Source organism: Malurus melanocephalus, unplaced genomic scaffold (assembly GCF_030028575.1).
Source record: "Malurus melanocephalus ecotype Western Australia unplaced genomic scaffold, MMel_1.1 scaffold_498, whole genome shotgun sequence".
Taxonomy (NCBI): Eukaryota; Metazoa; Chordata; class Aves; order Passeriformes; family Maluridae; genus Malurus; species Malurus melanocephalus.
In genome coordinates, this window is record NW_026623730.1 from 461,004 (window position 1) to 477,663 (window position 16,660).

General features: G+C 48.8%; 2 protein-coding genes across 2 annotated transcripts in view; one reads left to right on the forward strand and one right to left on the reverse strand.

Moving 5' to 3' along the window:
* ZRANB1 (zinc finger RANBP2-type containing 1) overlaps positions 1–3,128 on the forward strand; it is a 44,814-nt gene extending 41,686 nt beyond the window's left edge. The window contains exon 11 of the mRNA XM_057381202.1: positions 20–3,128. Coding sequence (XP_057237185.1) covers positions 20–238 — 219 coding nt within the window. The 3' untranslated portion in view covers positions 239–3,128. The remainder of the gene's footprint in view (positions 1–19) is intronic.
* Positions 3,129–4,364: 1,236 nt separating this feature from the next.
* Positions 4,365–16,660, reverse strand: part of CTBP2 (C-terminal binding protein 2) — a 39,537-nt gene continuing 27,241 nt past the window's right edge. Inside the window, exons 2-9 of the mRNA XM_057381211.1 lie at positions 14,002–14,156; positions 12,356–12,500; positions 10,750–10,956; positions 10,051–10,265; positions 9,283–9,413; positions 8,284–8,411; positions 7,549–7,666; positions 4,365–6,029 (exon numbers count right to left, since the gene is read on the reverse strand). Coding sequence (XP_057237194.1) covers positions 5,849–6,029; positions 7,549–7,666; positions 8,284–8,411; positions 9,283–9,413; positions 10,051–10,265; positions 10,750–10,956; positions 12,356–12,500; positions 14,002–14,156 — 1,280 coding nt within the window. The 3' untranslated portion in view covers positions 4,365–5,848. The remainder of the gene's footprint in view (positions 6,030–7,548; positions 7,667–8,283; positions 8,412–9,282; positions 9,414–10,050; positions 10,266–10,749; positions 10,957–12,355; positions 12,501–14,001; positions 14,157–16,660) is intronic.

Sequence of the window (16,660 nt, forward strand, 5' to 3'; positions counted from 1 at the left end):
GCTGTTTTCTGTCCCAAAGATAGGCAATGAGGAGCAGCAGGAGAAGCTGCTGCGGGAGTGGCTGGACTGCTGCGTGACGGAGGGAGGGGTTCTGGTGGCCATGCAGAAGAGCTCGCGGCGGCGCAATCACCCGCTGGTCACCCAGATGGTGGAGAAGTGGCTCGACCGCTACCGCCAGATCCGGCCCTGCACGTCCCTGTCCGACGGAGAGGAGGACGAGGACGACGACGATGAATGAGGGGGAATAAAGTGCAAATGAGCAGCRCAGAGTGTGTGAGCCCGAGTGAGGTTGTGCTGTAGCAGTTGGGTGTGGAACCACCCAGGTCTAGGGGAGACATGCTGGGAAGGATTCTCCGACAGCACGGGGAGAGGATGGACGCTCATCCTGCTGCCTGGGGAGAGCCAAGTGGGCTGGACTACAGTTTGTATAAAAACACGAAAAAGAAACAAAAAACAGCTAATTTTATTATCAAGATGGAAAAAAAAACAAAACCAACCAACCCCATTTTTCTTTCTGACTGTAAATCTGTCTATAAATGTACCGCATGTGGTTGTGTAAGAGGTTGTGTAATAGGAAACGTATACCAGCATCTTAATTATTGCAGAGAAATTTTTCAACTAAGGGCACTTCTGAAAGCACATGTGAGCTGGATGGATATCTCCTCCCTCCGAGATTCTTTTACAGTAGAACCTGGTCTTCTCCATCACCTTTTAGATACTCTTGACACATTTCCCTGAAAGGTCCTTTCTTGTGAAATCTCACTAGTGCCCAGGTCAGATTGTGAGAGGTTTTTTTTTTTTTTTTTGTTTGCACAAGATACCCACAGCAAGTCATAAACAAAAATACATTCATTATTTTACTAATATTTTAGTTATTGCTGTGCCCATGTAATAAAGTCTAAACTCTACAGAACAAACTGGAATCCAGAGAAGCTAAATTTTTCATTGAGTGAAATGATTTGTTGCCTGAAAAAAAATTTTTTTTGGGTTTCTTTTTTGCTTCTTTTTTTTTTTTCCTTCTAATAGTTAATAGATTCCTTTCAGTATATGTAAGGATATTTATTCAGAGAAGTGACCTAAAAGCTAGGGATTTTATTCCTGTGAGCATACACTAAACAAAATTGTGTGAAATCTGAGAACTTGAACACAATTGAGAATTTAATCTTGTCAAAACTGTCTTGCTGTGTTACAAATGAATATATCATTTTATCTTTTATTCTTTGATCACTCAAACTTTGCTGCAAATGAAAAAACACCTTTTTGAAGGGTTAGTCCTTGGTCACTAAATCTGGTGAGAATCCACTTGGCAGTTCTAATTAAAAAGAAGAATCTATGCTCAAGTTGTTTAAAAGCACTGTTATATATTTCTCAGTATGTAAACCTGGGAATTTCTTGCATGTTGATTGATGTGGCCATACTTAAACTTATGTAAGTTCCTAAGACTGTAAGTTCAGAATATATTCTCCAGTAGAAATTTTATTATATTTGATAACTTTAGCCATGTAACCTGTAATGGATAAAGTTTATCTAAAAATCTCACTGAAACACTAAAGTTAATGCCAGTTTTTACATATACAGTGCAATTCAGGTTGTCTTGAAAAGCACTTTTGATGGTGTGGTGGTTGAATAAGGAATTTTGCAGTAGATGGAATTGTTTTAATTAGAATTTGGAAAGAAGCCCCATAGCACCTATTTTTATGTAGTTCAGAGCTATGGAAACCCTGAGGAACTTGCTGCTTTTTCTTCCAAATGCTGCTTAGATGGTGTTGAAACGTGCACAACTCCTACAGAAACTTGGTGACGACACCGAAAGTAAAGAAATAATGAAGTACTGTATTAATTTTGCAATTTTCCCGTCCTAGATTCCACTGAGGTTTATTATGTCTTCACCTTTTTTGGCTGTTAGATCTCCTGTGATTGRTGCATGCCCAGATTTCCAGGTGAAGGATGAATGCTGCTCTGCCATGTGTGAGTGACCCAAATTCACCACCTAAACCCCAGTTACTACACAGGTCCTTCATGAGCACATGGTCCTGCTTCAAGTTCCCTTTCTAAATTGGGAATGTTTTTTTTGTTCTTACCTTGCAGTGAAATCCTTTGATACCTTGTCTAGTTGAGGATGTAGAGCTTTTCTGTGAGGGGAGCTGAATGCAGGGTAAGCTGGGATGAGGATTTCCGTGCCCTGAGCTGGCMTGCACCGTGTGCTGGAGTGGTTTGTGTTGTGCTGTGAGCACAGGGGTCCCAATTCAGCCAGCTTTAGGAGCTCTCAGTCAGTGCCCAGAGCTGTGAATTCAGATCCCAGCCTGCCCATGACCAGCTGCCCTGTGGACAAAAGGAGGAGCTCCTGATTCCCTGGGCTACTCCGAGGATGCTGTGCAGTTTTCACCTCCCCCTGTGCTTCTGGCAGTGCTTTTCCCTTCAGGGAAATGAAGCTTCCTTGTCCCTGGGAGGGAATTACCAGAGTGAAAGTCCACCCTGAGCCAAAGTGGCCTGCATTGTGTCCCTGTCCCCCAGCCCTTCCCAGAGCAGTCCCCGTGGTCAGTCCAGCTGTTCCCAAACGCATGCACCGATGGATTTCTCAAGTTCTGCTCCCACAGGACAGTCCTGGTACTTTGGATCACTTGGCTTCCTTGATCATTATTGTTTTGTTCTGATGTGCTGTACAATGGTCTGTTCAGGTTCACACACTTCACGGACCCTTTGGGAAATGGTGAAGTGACTTTTCCAGAATCAGAGTAATCCAAACCTCCTGTACCTGTAGATTAAAGGGCTGCAACCCCCGGCTTCGTGCTCGCACCGCAGTCAGTGTATGTCAGTGGTTTCTCAATCACACACCTGAAAGTTTACAGACACTGAGATTAATCTGCACACACTCCTGCAGCTTCTCTCAGCAAGTTCTGCTCTTTCAGCCATGGAAATATATATAAAAAATTGGGTTTCTCAGTGTTATTTTCCTCATATTATTGCTCGCAGCAGCATACGCTTTCCTAGCACAGAATTTAGCTTTTCATTGCTACCTCCTTTACAGCTGGTCAGGGTTTTTTTTTCTGGTTTTATTTATGACTTCCTCAGTGAAAAATCCCTGTATTTCTTTTGGTTTTAATATATTAAAATTTAGTAATTCTGGATTCTTCCAAAGTTCTGCTGCATGGCTTACGGCAAATACCCTCAAGTCGCGTTTCCTCCATTACCCAGGTTGGTTTGTGTGTCTGGAACCTTAACTGCTGCTTTCCTTCCCCCCACCACCTCCCCCTTCATTCAGTAACTTCCCCTAAACCTCATTTTTTTTTTTTTTTTTTGGTTTTATTTAGTTTTTTTCCCTTTTAAATTTTTTTTTTTAAATTTTTTTTTTTTGGAATTCTCCCTGGAGAACAATCCCAGGAGAGCTTCCCTGAGTGGGACAACAGCACCACGGCTCTGTCAGCCACAAACCTTCAGCAGCAACTTTTATCTCCCATTTCTTTGCCCAGTAATTTTCCATTTGAGATCTGCAGCCTCCTGGTGCTTTGGCATATCCCAGTTGCGATGATATTTTTCCCTTTCTGCTTCCACAGATCTATCTTTGCATGTTTTGCCGGTGTTCTCGCTGCAGGCACTTGCAACCCTTGGGGTGGCTTAATCTCTGCTCCTGTTGAGTTTGTAGCACTTYTATCCTTGGTTTTGGTTGAAAGGGAAGTTGGGTGTTGATGAAAGCTCCAGCATTGTCTGAGCTCAGCTCTCACTGTCCCACTGTGGAGTCACTGCTGGCCCACGGGATCCTGCGGCGCAGGGAAGGACTGGATTATTGAGAAACAAAKTACCAGGGCTCCTTTATTTTTAAAACAACTCTAAACCTTGACATGAATTAAGTGTTTTCCTCTTGGTTTTGATGGTCATTTCAGTGTCTCCCAGATACCTCCCCTGTATCTGACCTGTTTTATCCCAGTTTCTCACCGAAGTCTTGGATAATTCACTGCTGGGCTGYGCTGAGCACTGGCAAGGAGTGGTCACTCTGTAACAGGTGACCCTTTTTTTGATGTTTGAAACTGGYAACCAGGTTTTCAGTTTAATGTAAAACAGACAAAATACAGAGTTTTGTAACTTAGATACTTTTTGGTTTCAGCTCTTTTTAGTCCCCATCYAACTCCATGTGTGTGGCACCAGGACACAGTGGGAAAGAAGGGGTGGAAACAACAAAAGGCCTTTTGCCCAGTGAGGCTCAAAGCCACCAGCACCTCTTGAGCACTTTTTTGGCTTTATTCTCCAATGGTTTGATAATGCTTCAGCTCGAGAATGTAYACAAAAAGTTGTTAAGAGTTGTAGCTGCCTTTGTAGCTTAGTGGAAACCCACAGTGATCTCTTCCTCACGGAATGGTCTGAGTTGGAAGGGCCCTTCCCTTCCCACTGGCCTGTACCTATTCACCAAGTGTGACCAGAATTATATTTCTGTACCTTGTGGTTACCTCTCAGTGTCTCCAAGCCCCAGACTGCAGCRAGAGCTTTTGCCTTTCAGAAATTATAGAAATTTTATCACTTTTTATTGAAAACTGCACTGAACGCTAAATGTCCACCTTTACAATAAACAAATACAGTAACGGTAACACACTAAAACAAAACATACTGATAGCCATTGGTTTCTTTTTTGTCTGTTTGGGACAGCTCAAGATTTCTTTTCTTTTTTTTTTGTCACAGAAACAGGAATGTACCCATACAAAGGCTCAAAACAGGCCATCTTTAAAAACAAAAAGGCGATGATTCACAAAAGACTATGAATATAACATGTAACTAGTTGATACAAATCTAATAGGATTTGTTAAAATCAGTCACATCTAATAACACATCTTGAAGTGTTCTTGTATAAAATATCACGTGAAGAAAAGAAGACTTTTATCAATGTCTAAAAAAGTGGATTTTGTTCATAGACAGTCTGACAAGTTACCATAAAAAGTGTTTCCTGAGACATAAGGAAATGCAACATTATTCTTGAACCCTTTCCAGCTCAAGATTTTTTCCACTTGATAAAATAGCTGCAGATTTAAAACTGAGAAAATATATTTGAGTACAAATAGTGTGTGAAACTTAATACTTTCTTCTTTTTTTTCTTTTTTTTTTCCTTTTTTTTTCTTTTATTTTTTTTCTTGCATCATTGCAGGGCGTAGGTGGATGCACAGCTACTTTATTCAGTGTATTGGGCAGAGAAGAGACTGGCAGTTTGGTTTTCCTTAGCCTGGGAGGGCAGTGGTCAGTGCCAGGAGCCCTTTCTGCCCTCCCCATCCCACAGATCCCGGCTGGAATGGCTGGAACTCAGACCTGGCAGGAGAACTTCTGTTACACTGGCCCTGTGAGACTGCAGAAAGGAGGAGGAGTAGTATTTTCTTTTTCTTTTTTCTTCCACTTCTAAGCCAGGACTGCTGCCCCCCRTTAGGAGAGGTCACCAGATGCAAGAGAAAGGGAAGGGCTGAAGCCACACAATGGTTTCCTCTGACTTGTTAACTCTGTAAAGATGGCTTAATTCAGTGGCCTGGASACACTGCAGGAGCCCTGCCCTTCCCAAGGAATCGAAGGGGGAAAATTCATTTTTATTCAGGTGATTGATGCACAGATGAAGGAAACTCAACACACAATAACAGTTGCTCATTAATGTATCACATCCTAGTTTTCAGCGCTGCAGGGAGCAGGTGACTTCTCCAGGGCTTCTCCCCAGTCTTGGCTGCTGTCGTTTTGTTGGGAACACTGGAACATCAATGATGCTTCTGTCCAAAATCAACATTACAAATTTCGTATCAAATTCTTCTCTTTTAGTTCATGTATAACTTCTTTTCCAATGTCTCTTGGTCCTAAGTTTATTGAAYGGTTTTTAAATTATCTGCTATTGCTCGTTGGGGTGTTCCCTGTTGTCCCCGTGTTTTGTGGGCTGGTTGGGCGATGGAGCTTGGGAAGGATGTGCCACTGTGGGAAGGTTGTGAGTAACGGGGATGCCTCCAGGAATGATGCCCTCCATAGCTGCTGGGATTCCTCCTGGTGCCACACTGACCATCCCAGGGGGATACCTGGCACAGGGGACAGAGACAGGCAGGTTTGTCACAGCAGAGCACATCACACACCCACCACCCCGCCACCAGTGTGGAGAAAACAGCAAAGAGACTCCACTTCCCTCCCTGAGCCAGCTTGGCTTTTCCTTTGGTTTGTAACTTTTCTCACAGTTACATTAATTGCTGTGCCTTGGGTAAGGAAAGCACTACACCCGCAGGACTGCAGCGTGTTCTGTGCCTTTTTGAACCATGGGGGAGGTTTTCTCCTTTGGAAAAGTGGGTAAGGAACCATCTGGAATGCTCTCTGAAACAAGTGCTGACTCCATCATCCCTGTGTGAGAATACCTTGGACACCTACACCTGCTTTGTAAATTCTCCCTGTGTGGAAGGTGAGTGCTTCTTCCTCACGGAACGGCACAGCTGAGAGCTGATCTAATCCATCTGTTCCAAGAGCAGGAGGAATTACACACAATCCAAGAAACAAGAGTGAGTTTGAGAAAGGAGAATAACGGCAATTTCTTGAGGTGTGATGTGGGGGCAGCAAAGACAAAACCCTGTGGAGCTTTGTGGACAYGTGGGGCCTGAGGGCTCCCATCACAGCACCTCCCTGCGCTTCTGCTGCCGTAAGGAAAGGCARATTGGGAAATGAGGGGAAGGGAGTTTTACCTGCCCATGAAGGTGGCGAGCTGAGCGAGCTCACAGGGCTCCAGGGCTGCAGCTCCTGAGGAGCTTAGCCAGGATGAAGCTCCCTGCAGAGACAGGTAAAGYTGGGAAGCCAAGGCTTGGCCTCAGGTGATGGCACTGCCTGCGTGTTTTGGACCAGGAGCGGCCCAGGGGATGCTTTTTGCAGGTTTGGATGTTCTGCTGGTCAGGGCGAGCGCTCAGTGCCTGTGACCTGCATGGCACAGGAGCTGCCTGGGGCTCTGCTGCTGCCTGGCTCTGCCTGCCATGACCTGATGTGCCCTGCCGGGTATTTGTAGCTCAGAGTATTTTTGGCAGTGGTGATACCCTGAATGAGCCCAGGCTCCTTGTGCCTGATGTCTCCTACCAGCATGCTTGCAGCCATCTAAACAGCAGTAAGTAACCCTTAATCTGGGATTTAGGTGGAAATTGGGTCACCTGACTACGGCCCTATATTTGGAGCTTTTCCCCTGGCTCATTAACCCACGAGCTGGGCCTGGCTCGCAGCAGTTGATCATGGGCAGGAGCACAGAGTTCCTGGTGTGGTTCAGAACTCACACCCACAGCTTGTGGGGTGCTCTGGGGCAAACTCCACAGCTTGTGGAGGGTTCTGGGGGGYTCCTGCCACTTCCAGAGACGCTGCCCAGTGYCTSSTRCYCYGCTGGGATGCAGRCTCTGSACCCGTGGGTGGCTCAARCAGCATCASAMACCCYGGAGCTGYGAGTGCTGKTGCYCAGGGAGGGGGTGAGAGCAGCYGGGGTGCCCGGCAGTGCAGYCCCKCTRTCCCACTGATCCCAKCRGCCCCRCTTTTCCCGGTGCTCCGCCGCTCTSCCGGCGTTCCCGTTCTCCYGCTCACCTGTACGTGGCACCATTGAGCTCGGGATGAATCGCCTGCTGGTCTATTACTGACCACGGAGCCGTCGTGACAAAGAATTCCTTATTCACACAGTTCCTTAGGCTTTCTGGGATGCGCCCTGGAGTTGGGGAGAAAGGTGAGTCTGTCAGGCTTCATCATCCTCTAATGAGCTGCAGTTTTTATAAATTCACTCTATCTGTTAGTGTAAAGCATGGGAAAAGGAGGAAAACTCCCATATTCCTTGCTGTGAGGAGGATGTTTTGGCTGTCCCAAGTGCAGGGTTGGAGTTTCCCACCCTCACTCCCAACACTCAGCTTTCAGAGGAGCAGTTCCTTGGGCCCGCTGCTTTGGGGGCAGACAYGAAGCTGTGCCTTCCACCCGCACAAGGAGGGCAACTTTGGGGACAAGGGAAGCCCCCTTTTGCTGGAGTGTTGTGCCCACTACCTTGGGATTTGGTTTGGAATGTAGTGGCTGTGCACTGTGTGTAATTGGGGGCAGCAATTACAACTCCCCTGTCCTGTTCTCCCCAGCCACAGAAACCAAYCTTTGCCCATTCAATAAAAAAACAAAACCAACACAAACCCCCTCACTCAAACACAACCATTTCCAAATGACAAAACAGGGAAATTCGGGCTCTCGGCTCTTTTACTGGGAAGCAAACTGGGGTTAGATGTCTTTCCCAGTGTCCTGCTGGGATTTGGGCAGGATGAAGCCCTGTCCCCAGGGGATGGGTACCTGTGATCGCGCGTCGGATTTCGGTGGCAGCAGCTTCTCTCATCTCTAGGGACGCCTGCTCGCTGTACCAGGCTGTGTGYGGGGTGCAGATCAGGTTGGGAGCATCTTTCAATGGGCCTTGAGCAAAACTGGGAGCAGGGGAAAAGAAACAAAGAGATTAATCAATGTTTAAACAGAGAATAAAAGATGAACAGCTAAAGGTTTGTGGCCTYGCCCTCTGCAACACTCCTTCSAAGGCCAGGCTGGACAGGGCTTGCAGTAAYYTGCTCTAGCAGAAGGTGYCCCTTRAAAAAGGGGAATTCTTGGAAARAATTGCAACTAGATGACCTTTAAAGTGCTTTTCAGCCCAAATCATTCCATGATTCCCTGGCTTGATGGTCCTGCCTGCCCAAAATGGCCAGAATGCTGGGGAGGAAGCACAAGCTTTTGTGCAGGGCTCAGACTGAAAATGCACCAAAAAAGAGCCAACAGGGCTGAAAACCCAACCCGTGGGGTGACTGGTCTTAATGCTCCCATGGGAATAATGTTTGGTGGTGTCTGCTGCMGTGTGGGGATACAGGGAAAGGTTGTGGGTCACCCWGCACAGGGTGGAGGAAGGTTTGAACATGGGTATTCTCCTTGTGTAGGAGCAAACTTTGTTGTGTAAAATTTTCTGTGGTGAGAGAAACTGTACTCCCAGTTAGAACCAAAGCTTCCCAGGCTGCGGGCAAAAACACCCAACCCTGAGTGCAGTGAATTTGTTCTCAGGGACAGTGAATGTTTTGGGTTGTTTAGTGAACACAGGCTGGGTTCTTGTTCCAAGCTCCCAGTGTCCCTTTGAGCACCTGTAACTCCGATGCCGGACATCAACAGATGCTGCAAGGTGACAGCAGCAGGACTGTCCCCAGGTGCTGGGGCTGTGACAGGGGGCTGTGACACTCKGTGGGTGATGGGTACCCCATGTCCTGTGACAGACAGTGACACCAACGCCACCCCAAACCCCGCGAGCCGCGGCTTTACCTGAACGGTTCCGACTCGTGCACGTCGAGCGCGGCCCCTCGTATCCGCCCCTCCTTCAGCGCTTGGGTTAAGGCCTTCTCRTCCACCAGCCCCCCGCGGGCTGTGTTCACCAGGAACGCTCCCTGCCTCATCTGTGCCAGCCCAGAGAGGGGTGATCATCAGCTGGGTGCAGTGACACCATCCTGTCCCCCCTCCATGCTGCTCCAGCTGGGTGCAGTGACACCATCCTGTCCCCACTCCGTGCTGGGATGCTGCTCCAACTGGGTACAGTGGCACCATCCTGTCCCCCTCCGTGCTGGGATGCTGCTCCAACTGGGTGCAGTGACCCCATCCCATCTCCCCTCCATGCTGCTCCAGCTGGGTGCAGTGACCCCATCCCATCTCCCCTCCATGCTGGGATGCTGCTCCAGCTGGGTACAGTGACACCATCCCGTCTCTCCTCCATGCTGCTCCAGCTGGGACAGCACCCCGCTTTTCGTGCTCCAGCCCCAGAGCAACCCCCATCCTACTGCGCCAGGGTTTTCCATGGTTAGTCCATCTCTGGTTGGTGTTGGCAAACAAAACCTGCTKCTGCCATCAGCCCTGCACCACCAGGGTGGGGATCATTTACCTGGCAGCACACTGCTCCCATGAACACTGTGGAGAGGCACAGCTGGGTACAACCCGCTGTTCTGGAAGTGCTGGCTCATTGTGCGAGCAGAGTGACCTACAGCCAGCTCCTGCCCACCAAAGCTCTCCCTGGCCGTGCAGGCGAGGTGAATGAATTACCTGCTTAATCGTGAAGTCGTTGATAAGGTGGTGGTTGTGTTCGTTCAGGTTACAGTGCAAGGAGACGCAGTCGCTCTGGTAGAGCAGGTCCTGCAGGGTGTAGACCCGCTGCACCCCCAGCGAGCGCTCGATGCCGTCCTGCAGGTACGGGTCGTAGAAGATCACGTTGAAGCCGAAGGCCTTGGCTCGGACYGCGACCGCCTGCGCAGTGCGACCTGTGCCAAAGAAAGGGGACAGGGGAGTTAAAGGAGCCCAGCTTCCCTGGCTCCACGAGGCTGAGCCCCCAGCAGGACTTGGGGATCATCCCCTGGGGCCTGCTGGGCTCCCCAGACATTCCCTTGCCTCGCCTCAGTTTCCCCGTTTAAACATACTCATAGGAGCTTATGGCATTAATTAGCTGATACCACCTCTAATGCTGAAACTCTGCAGCTGGGACTGAACTTCAAACTGTTTTACAGCCCTGCCACCGTGCAGGGCAGAGGGGGTCAGGAAAGGCTGGGCTGATGTAGCTGTGGCTCAGGGATGGAAATTTCTGGGAGTGGACAACAGCACTACCCAGTGCTCTAAAACCCGACCGTCCTTCACCAGCGCTCCCCAAGGACTCAACCACCGCTCACAAACAGCTCCTTCCCCAACAAAACACATGAGATGTTCCCCGTGGCGGTTCTGTGACCCCTCGGGGCCGCCCTCCCCGCGTACCGAAGCCGATGAGGCCGAGTGTCTCGCCGCGGATGCGGGCGGCTCCCGAGGCCACCTCGCGGATCTGCTCGACGCTCTGCACCCGCGTGCCCTCGCGCAGCGCCTGGTACAGCCACGTGTTGCGCCGGTACAGGTTGAGCACGTGGCACACGGTGGAGTCGGCCGTCTCCTCCACGGCGGCCGAGGGGATGTTGCAGACGGCGATTCCTGCAGAGGCCACAAACAAACAGATCAAAGCTCCTGTCCCCTGTCTGAGGGACCCGTTATGGGGCAGGGTGACACTGGGCTGCCCTTCCTGTGCCCCATAAACACCCACAGTGGATGGTTCAACCCCAGCACCACATTCTGGAGGTGCCCAGCCCAGCCCAGGCACCATGCTCAAACTCTGGTCACTGATTGACTGCATGGTTTAAAAACTACCTTATGGAAAGCAATACCAATTAAACTTTACGCTACATTTGTGGGGAGTCATTACATTTTCTACTCGAAACCACATCATTTGGCCACCCAATTTGCCACGTATAAAAAGAAGGATTATGCTGCAGTATCCCATTACTTTATTCGTTATATCTTTCCTTTCCCGATGTTCAAAGCCTCAGAACATTGTTATAATGGATAATAACAATAAGAGTTAAAAACACGAAGAAACCATTATACTGAGAAGACACTGTTCTCCTCCTGAAAAAAGAAAACAATTCACTATATTGAGAATTGCTTTTTTAGGAATGACTATTTGAGACTCTCTTATCACAATTATCTCTGCAGAACGGCTCAGGTGGAATGGCTGTTATTCTTCACTTCCCCAGAGATAACCTCTAATACAACATATCCCMAACACTACTGCAGGGCTGCTCCATAGATGGAATCTTGGGATCAGATGAGTAAAATCTGTTGTAACTCAGCTGCTAAAACCAGGGATCCAATGAAGTTCCTACAGATGGGGATGCCCAGCTGAAAGTCTCTGTGACCACTCAAACCAGTTTGGAAATTTGGGTGGCCCCAGCACTGTCTGACAACGTGACCATCCCTATTTTTGGCAATCCACATTAAAAGTCTTTTTCAAGTTCCTGAGGCACCTTTGATGAGATGGCAAAGAGGTGGCAAAACCCCAACACAATTCCTGCTCTGCCATCCAACGCAGCGCCTTCCCGGCGGAGCGGGCATGACTCAGAGAACCAGCTCAGATCGAGACACTGATCTTGCTTAACCAAATAGAATAAAACACCCTTCCTCCAATTTTTCTAAAGCTGTATCAGCTCTCCTGAGCCAGAAATAGAACAGCCATACAAATATCTATTGGTACGAGGGGGAACCTAGAACTCAATGAAGGAACGAGGGACTCAGATGTGGCAGTTTGAACACAGAATGAATCCAAAGGCTGCCTTCTAAAACTGCACCCTTTGTTCACCTCATGGTCAAATTTTCTTGGCGTAATTTTCTCTATGTGCAAAAATGTAAACTGCCCCTGTAATTTAGGGCTGAATGGAGGCACTGCCTGGAAGCTCTGCTGTGCCAGCACGGTCCTGTGGGAGCAGCAGCTCCCTGTGCTGATTTTGAAGGATTGGAAGGACAGGGGAAGGAGTCAGGGCACAGAKCTGGGACCTACCGAGCTCCCCRGCAGCTTTGATGTCGATGTTGTCGTAGCCACTGCCTATTCGGACGATGACCCGCAAGGCCTTGAACTTCTCCAGGTCCTCCCGGGTCAGGGTGATGGTGTGGTACATCATGGCCCCCACAGCTTCATTCAGCACCTGCAACACACCAGAGCTGTCAGGAGCTACCTGCTCACCTGGAGGGACGCCTGCAGCTCAGGAATCAGGGGTGTGACACAGAGATTTTGGACATTTTCACTGCTGACCTGCTGCCTGAGACAGGTGCCACCAAAACCAGCAGGGGTGTGCCCCACCAACACCTCTGGGAACGGATTTGGTGAATTTCTGAAAATGATGATGTTACATCTGAGCAGACCAGGCAGATGAAAAACACATTTGTCRCTCGCCTTTGCCCTTTTCCAGGTGGTTATTGCTAATCCCTCTGCTTCCAAGCAGCACCAATTCTCATTTTAGAAGGGAGTCAGGTGTTGCAGCAGTGTCTGTTGGTTTTGAACAGGACTGTGTGACACTCCTTGTGCATGTCCAAACCCCTGTCACACTGTTCACATCTGCCTTTCCTGGCTGCACCAAGAGCACCTGAGCTCTGCAGAGGCTGCAGTCACACAGGGCTTGACTCTGCCCCCTTCAAAGTGAAGATCCAGACCTTCCCTGGTGCTCAGCAAAAGCTGCCTCAGTGCTCTTGAAAGCCAAGACCCATCCAAACACTCCCCAAGCCTGGCTCATCCATCAATGTCTCACAAAAAACTCCATCCTCCTCCTCCACATTTAAAATCTGCCATGACCAGCACTGATGCTGTTTGTACTCCTCTTTCCKAGATCTTGGAAGTGATTTCTGGTCACTTCAAACCTCATTTGAGGTATCCAAAATACTTTTAAAAGTGGTATTTACATGCAGTTGAGTTTCCAAGCAGAAATACTCATCCACACTGCAGGGATGTGCCTGAATGATTCCCAAACCTCATCAACTTCCCCCTGGAGAGGGAGGAGCTGCTGGAGGGGCACCAAGCACCTGTGAAAAGCCACCAGCTGCAGGTTGGGATGGTGTCAGCAAAGCCACAGCAGCAGCACCACAGACTTCAAAAAACATGAGAAACGTTAATAACATTGATGTGAAAAGCCTGATGCAAAGAGATAAGGTGACTTTTTTTTTTTTCAAAATAACATCTGGCTTCTAAAACAGCCTGAATGGATTTTAATCTGCAGTGGCTTCTGTTGATGTTATCTGCTGATTGACTCCAAGTGCAGYTTTGTACAGTTTCTGCTCAGAAATCAAAGAATCACAGATGGGGTTGGGTTGGAAGGGGGYTCATTGTTCCATGGCAGGGACACCTCCCACTGTCCCAGGGTGTCTCAATGTCCAGCCTGGCCTTGGGCACTGCCAGGGATCCAGGGGCAGCCACAGCTTCTCTGGGCACCCTGTGCCAGGGCTGCCCACCCTCCCAGGGAACAATTCCTGCCCAGTATCCCATCCATCCCTGCCCTTTATCAGTTTGAAGCCATTCCCTGTATCCTGTCCCTCCACACCTTATCCAAAGCCCCTCTGCAGCTCTCCTGGAGCCCTCCAGGCACTGAAAGGGGCTCTGAAAACCTGAAAAAGCAACGTCAGACCCCACAGCCCCCACCCCACCTCTGTGGGTACCTTCTCGTGAATCTCCTGAGTTGATTGTGCGTCACAGAACGCCACGGTGGCCAGGTCCTTCAGGATGGGCATCTCCACGGTGCAGTCCCTGCCGTCCAGCAGAGCCACCAGGGGCCGGGGGTGCATGGGGCCGTTCATGATCTGCGGGCGGATACCTGCAGAACAGAGAGCACGGTGTCACTGGTGGGACACGAGGACAATTCCCTGCCAGGTGAGGGGCAGCAGCACCTGTGACACCCTGGACAACAAGCGGGGTGACAGCAGCACCCTGTGGGGTTCGACCACAGGTCTTCATTTCTCTCCAGGAAACAGCTGYGGCTTTGCCCTGKTTTTTTTAAGGAATGATTTCACCAYTTCRACCATATCAAAAAGAMAAATTCAAACARAGAACTACTCAAAAAAAAGGATTACTGGAAAATCACAGGAATTGAAGACCTCTTTAGCACAGAAGGTTACAGTCTGGTGTATTACCAGCTACCCAAGGTTTCACGGGAACAGCAAAGCCCATCTTTGTAAACCTGAAGTTCTCCAGGCTGAAATGAAGGAATTGATCACCACCAAGGGCCACAGAAGGTTTATTTTTATATCCTATTTATTGCTCTGCTGGGGATTAACTGGTTCATTCTGGGACAAGTCACTCAGAAATTTCTGTATCTCCCTTTCAGTAATGATGGTTTTTACAACAGAACCCTACAAAATATTTCAGGTATCCTTCTCAGCTGCCCAGGCAGTTTCTGGGCAGAGGGTCTAGGATTGAGCCTTCAAACTCTTTCACAAGCAGCCTCAGAAAGGACTGTCCTTGCCAAACCCCATTCCTGCACAGGAACCTGCCAGAGCCACTGTTGGGCCTTTAAATGCAGTGGTTGTGCTGGTGAGCCCAGGGCTTGATGAGGGAACTCCATGGGGCTGTTTTGGGGTATTTTTCAGGGGAATCTCCCCCAGCTGATGTGGGTGTGACAGATATGAGCACTACCAGCCACGGTGAGGAATCCCTGACGTGCAGACACCAAGAGCATCATCCCAGGGAGGGACCCTGCAGTGCTGCTGCACTCACACAGCYACACTCACTCCACACAGGAACACCTAACTCCATGGAAACAGGCAGCTTTAACGGACGGGGTTCAGTGGCTTTCCATTCCTTTTCCATTGATTCATCCTAAACAAACGAAGAACCAACCAACCCAGAGACCTGACTGAAGGTTTTCAGCTTTACAGGTCCCTCCTTTCCCCTTTCCTACAGAGGTCTCCATCACTGGAAGCGATACATTATGTTTGCAYGCATCTCATCCAGATGGGAGTGCAAGTGTGTCAGTAGGCAGGGTAGAGTGCCGAGACGATCTGGATAAGGGAAAGAAGCTTGTGATAAGCAGATAAGCAAGAATAAAAACATGGCCAAATCTCCGAGCGCTTACACAATCCCTCCGGGCAGTGCTGCACCCCAGCTAGATTATTTTCTCAGGTTAACAAGTGAGTGAATTATAACACTGACTTAAATGCTTACTGATGTGTATGATCTCTGAGGCTTAGAGCATCACCTGCCAACCTCACACCACCAATGAAAATGCAAAGGGCTCTGATGCAGGGGCAAGAGGTGGTGCCAGCCCTGGTGGCCACCACTTCTGTCCCCAAGTTTGGAGCCCACCAGGGAGCAGGACCATCCTCAGGCAGAGCAGTGGGCACACAGAGGCTGGAGAAGCTTCCTGCAAGCGTGGCACGTGGAAGATGAAACCACAGGTTATCTGAAACTTTGACATTTAATCTGAGCCCCGAAATAACGGGTTTATTATGTTGCCCTTACATAAGCTTCTTTGAAAGTCAAACGAAACACTGGTTTGTTTTTTTTTTTTTTTTTTTTTTTTTTTTTTTTTTAAACAGCATCTGTGTCTTTGCTTGGGATTAGGGATGTAATTGTGCATGATGACACAGGCTTCTTAGGCACGTCACCCTTGCCCACACACTCCAGTGCAGTCACTGGGGATGAATGTGGCTCGAACTGTGAGGTACTCACCGGAATTGCTCTTTTTTCTCCTGCTTCAAGGAGGGAATTTATTTCAGCTCGACAAGGAAAGTTTTGAAGCAGATCAATACGAGATGAAGCGCATAATGTATGGAAATTACGTTTTAATAAAAACCACCGGCAGGTTTGCAGCTTAAACCGKGCTGTGTTTTCCTCGCCCGCCTCTCCCGCTGCCTTTCCGCCACCCTGCATCCATTCCTCAATGTCCTGGTTCCCACCTCTGCACAAACACCTTCAAACCGAGACTTTTGSGCTGACAAAACCAAGCTACCCCGGCTCATACAGCGCGTTTGTTCTGCAGGCGACTGCTTCATTAAGAACGAGCTATGCCACGGAGCAGAAAGTAATTAAACAGCAGCCACTCCCCCCGAAATTGTGATAAAACATCGCGGCCATTAACCCTTTCTCTCTGCCAAACCGCGAGGGTACAACGCTGTGTAAACCACGAGCATCACCGCCCCTGCGGAGCTGGGCTGGGATCGGCTCTGCCTCCCAAACTCGGTGGCTCCCACGCCATCTGAAGCTGATTTTTGCTGAGAACCCCCCCAGCTGTTCCTGCAAAGTTGGGGCAAGTATTGTTCAACACGTTTTGGTTGTTTTTTTTTTTCCAGGCGTTTTCAGCCGCCTGCGGAGCCGGGCCAG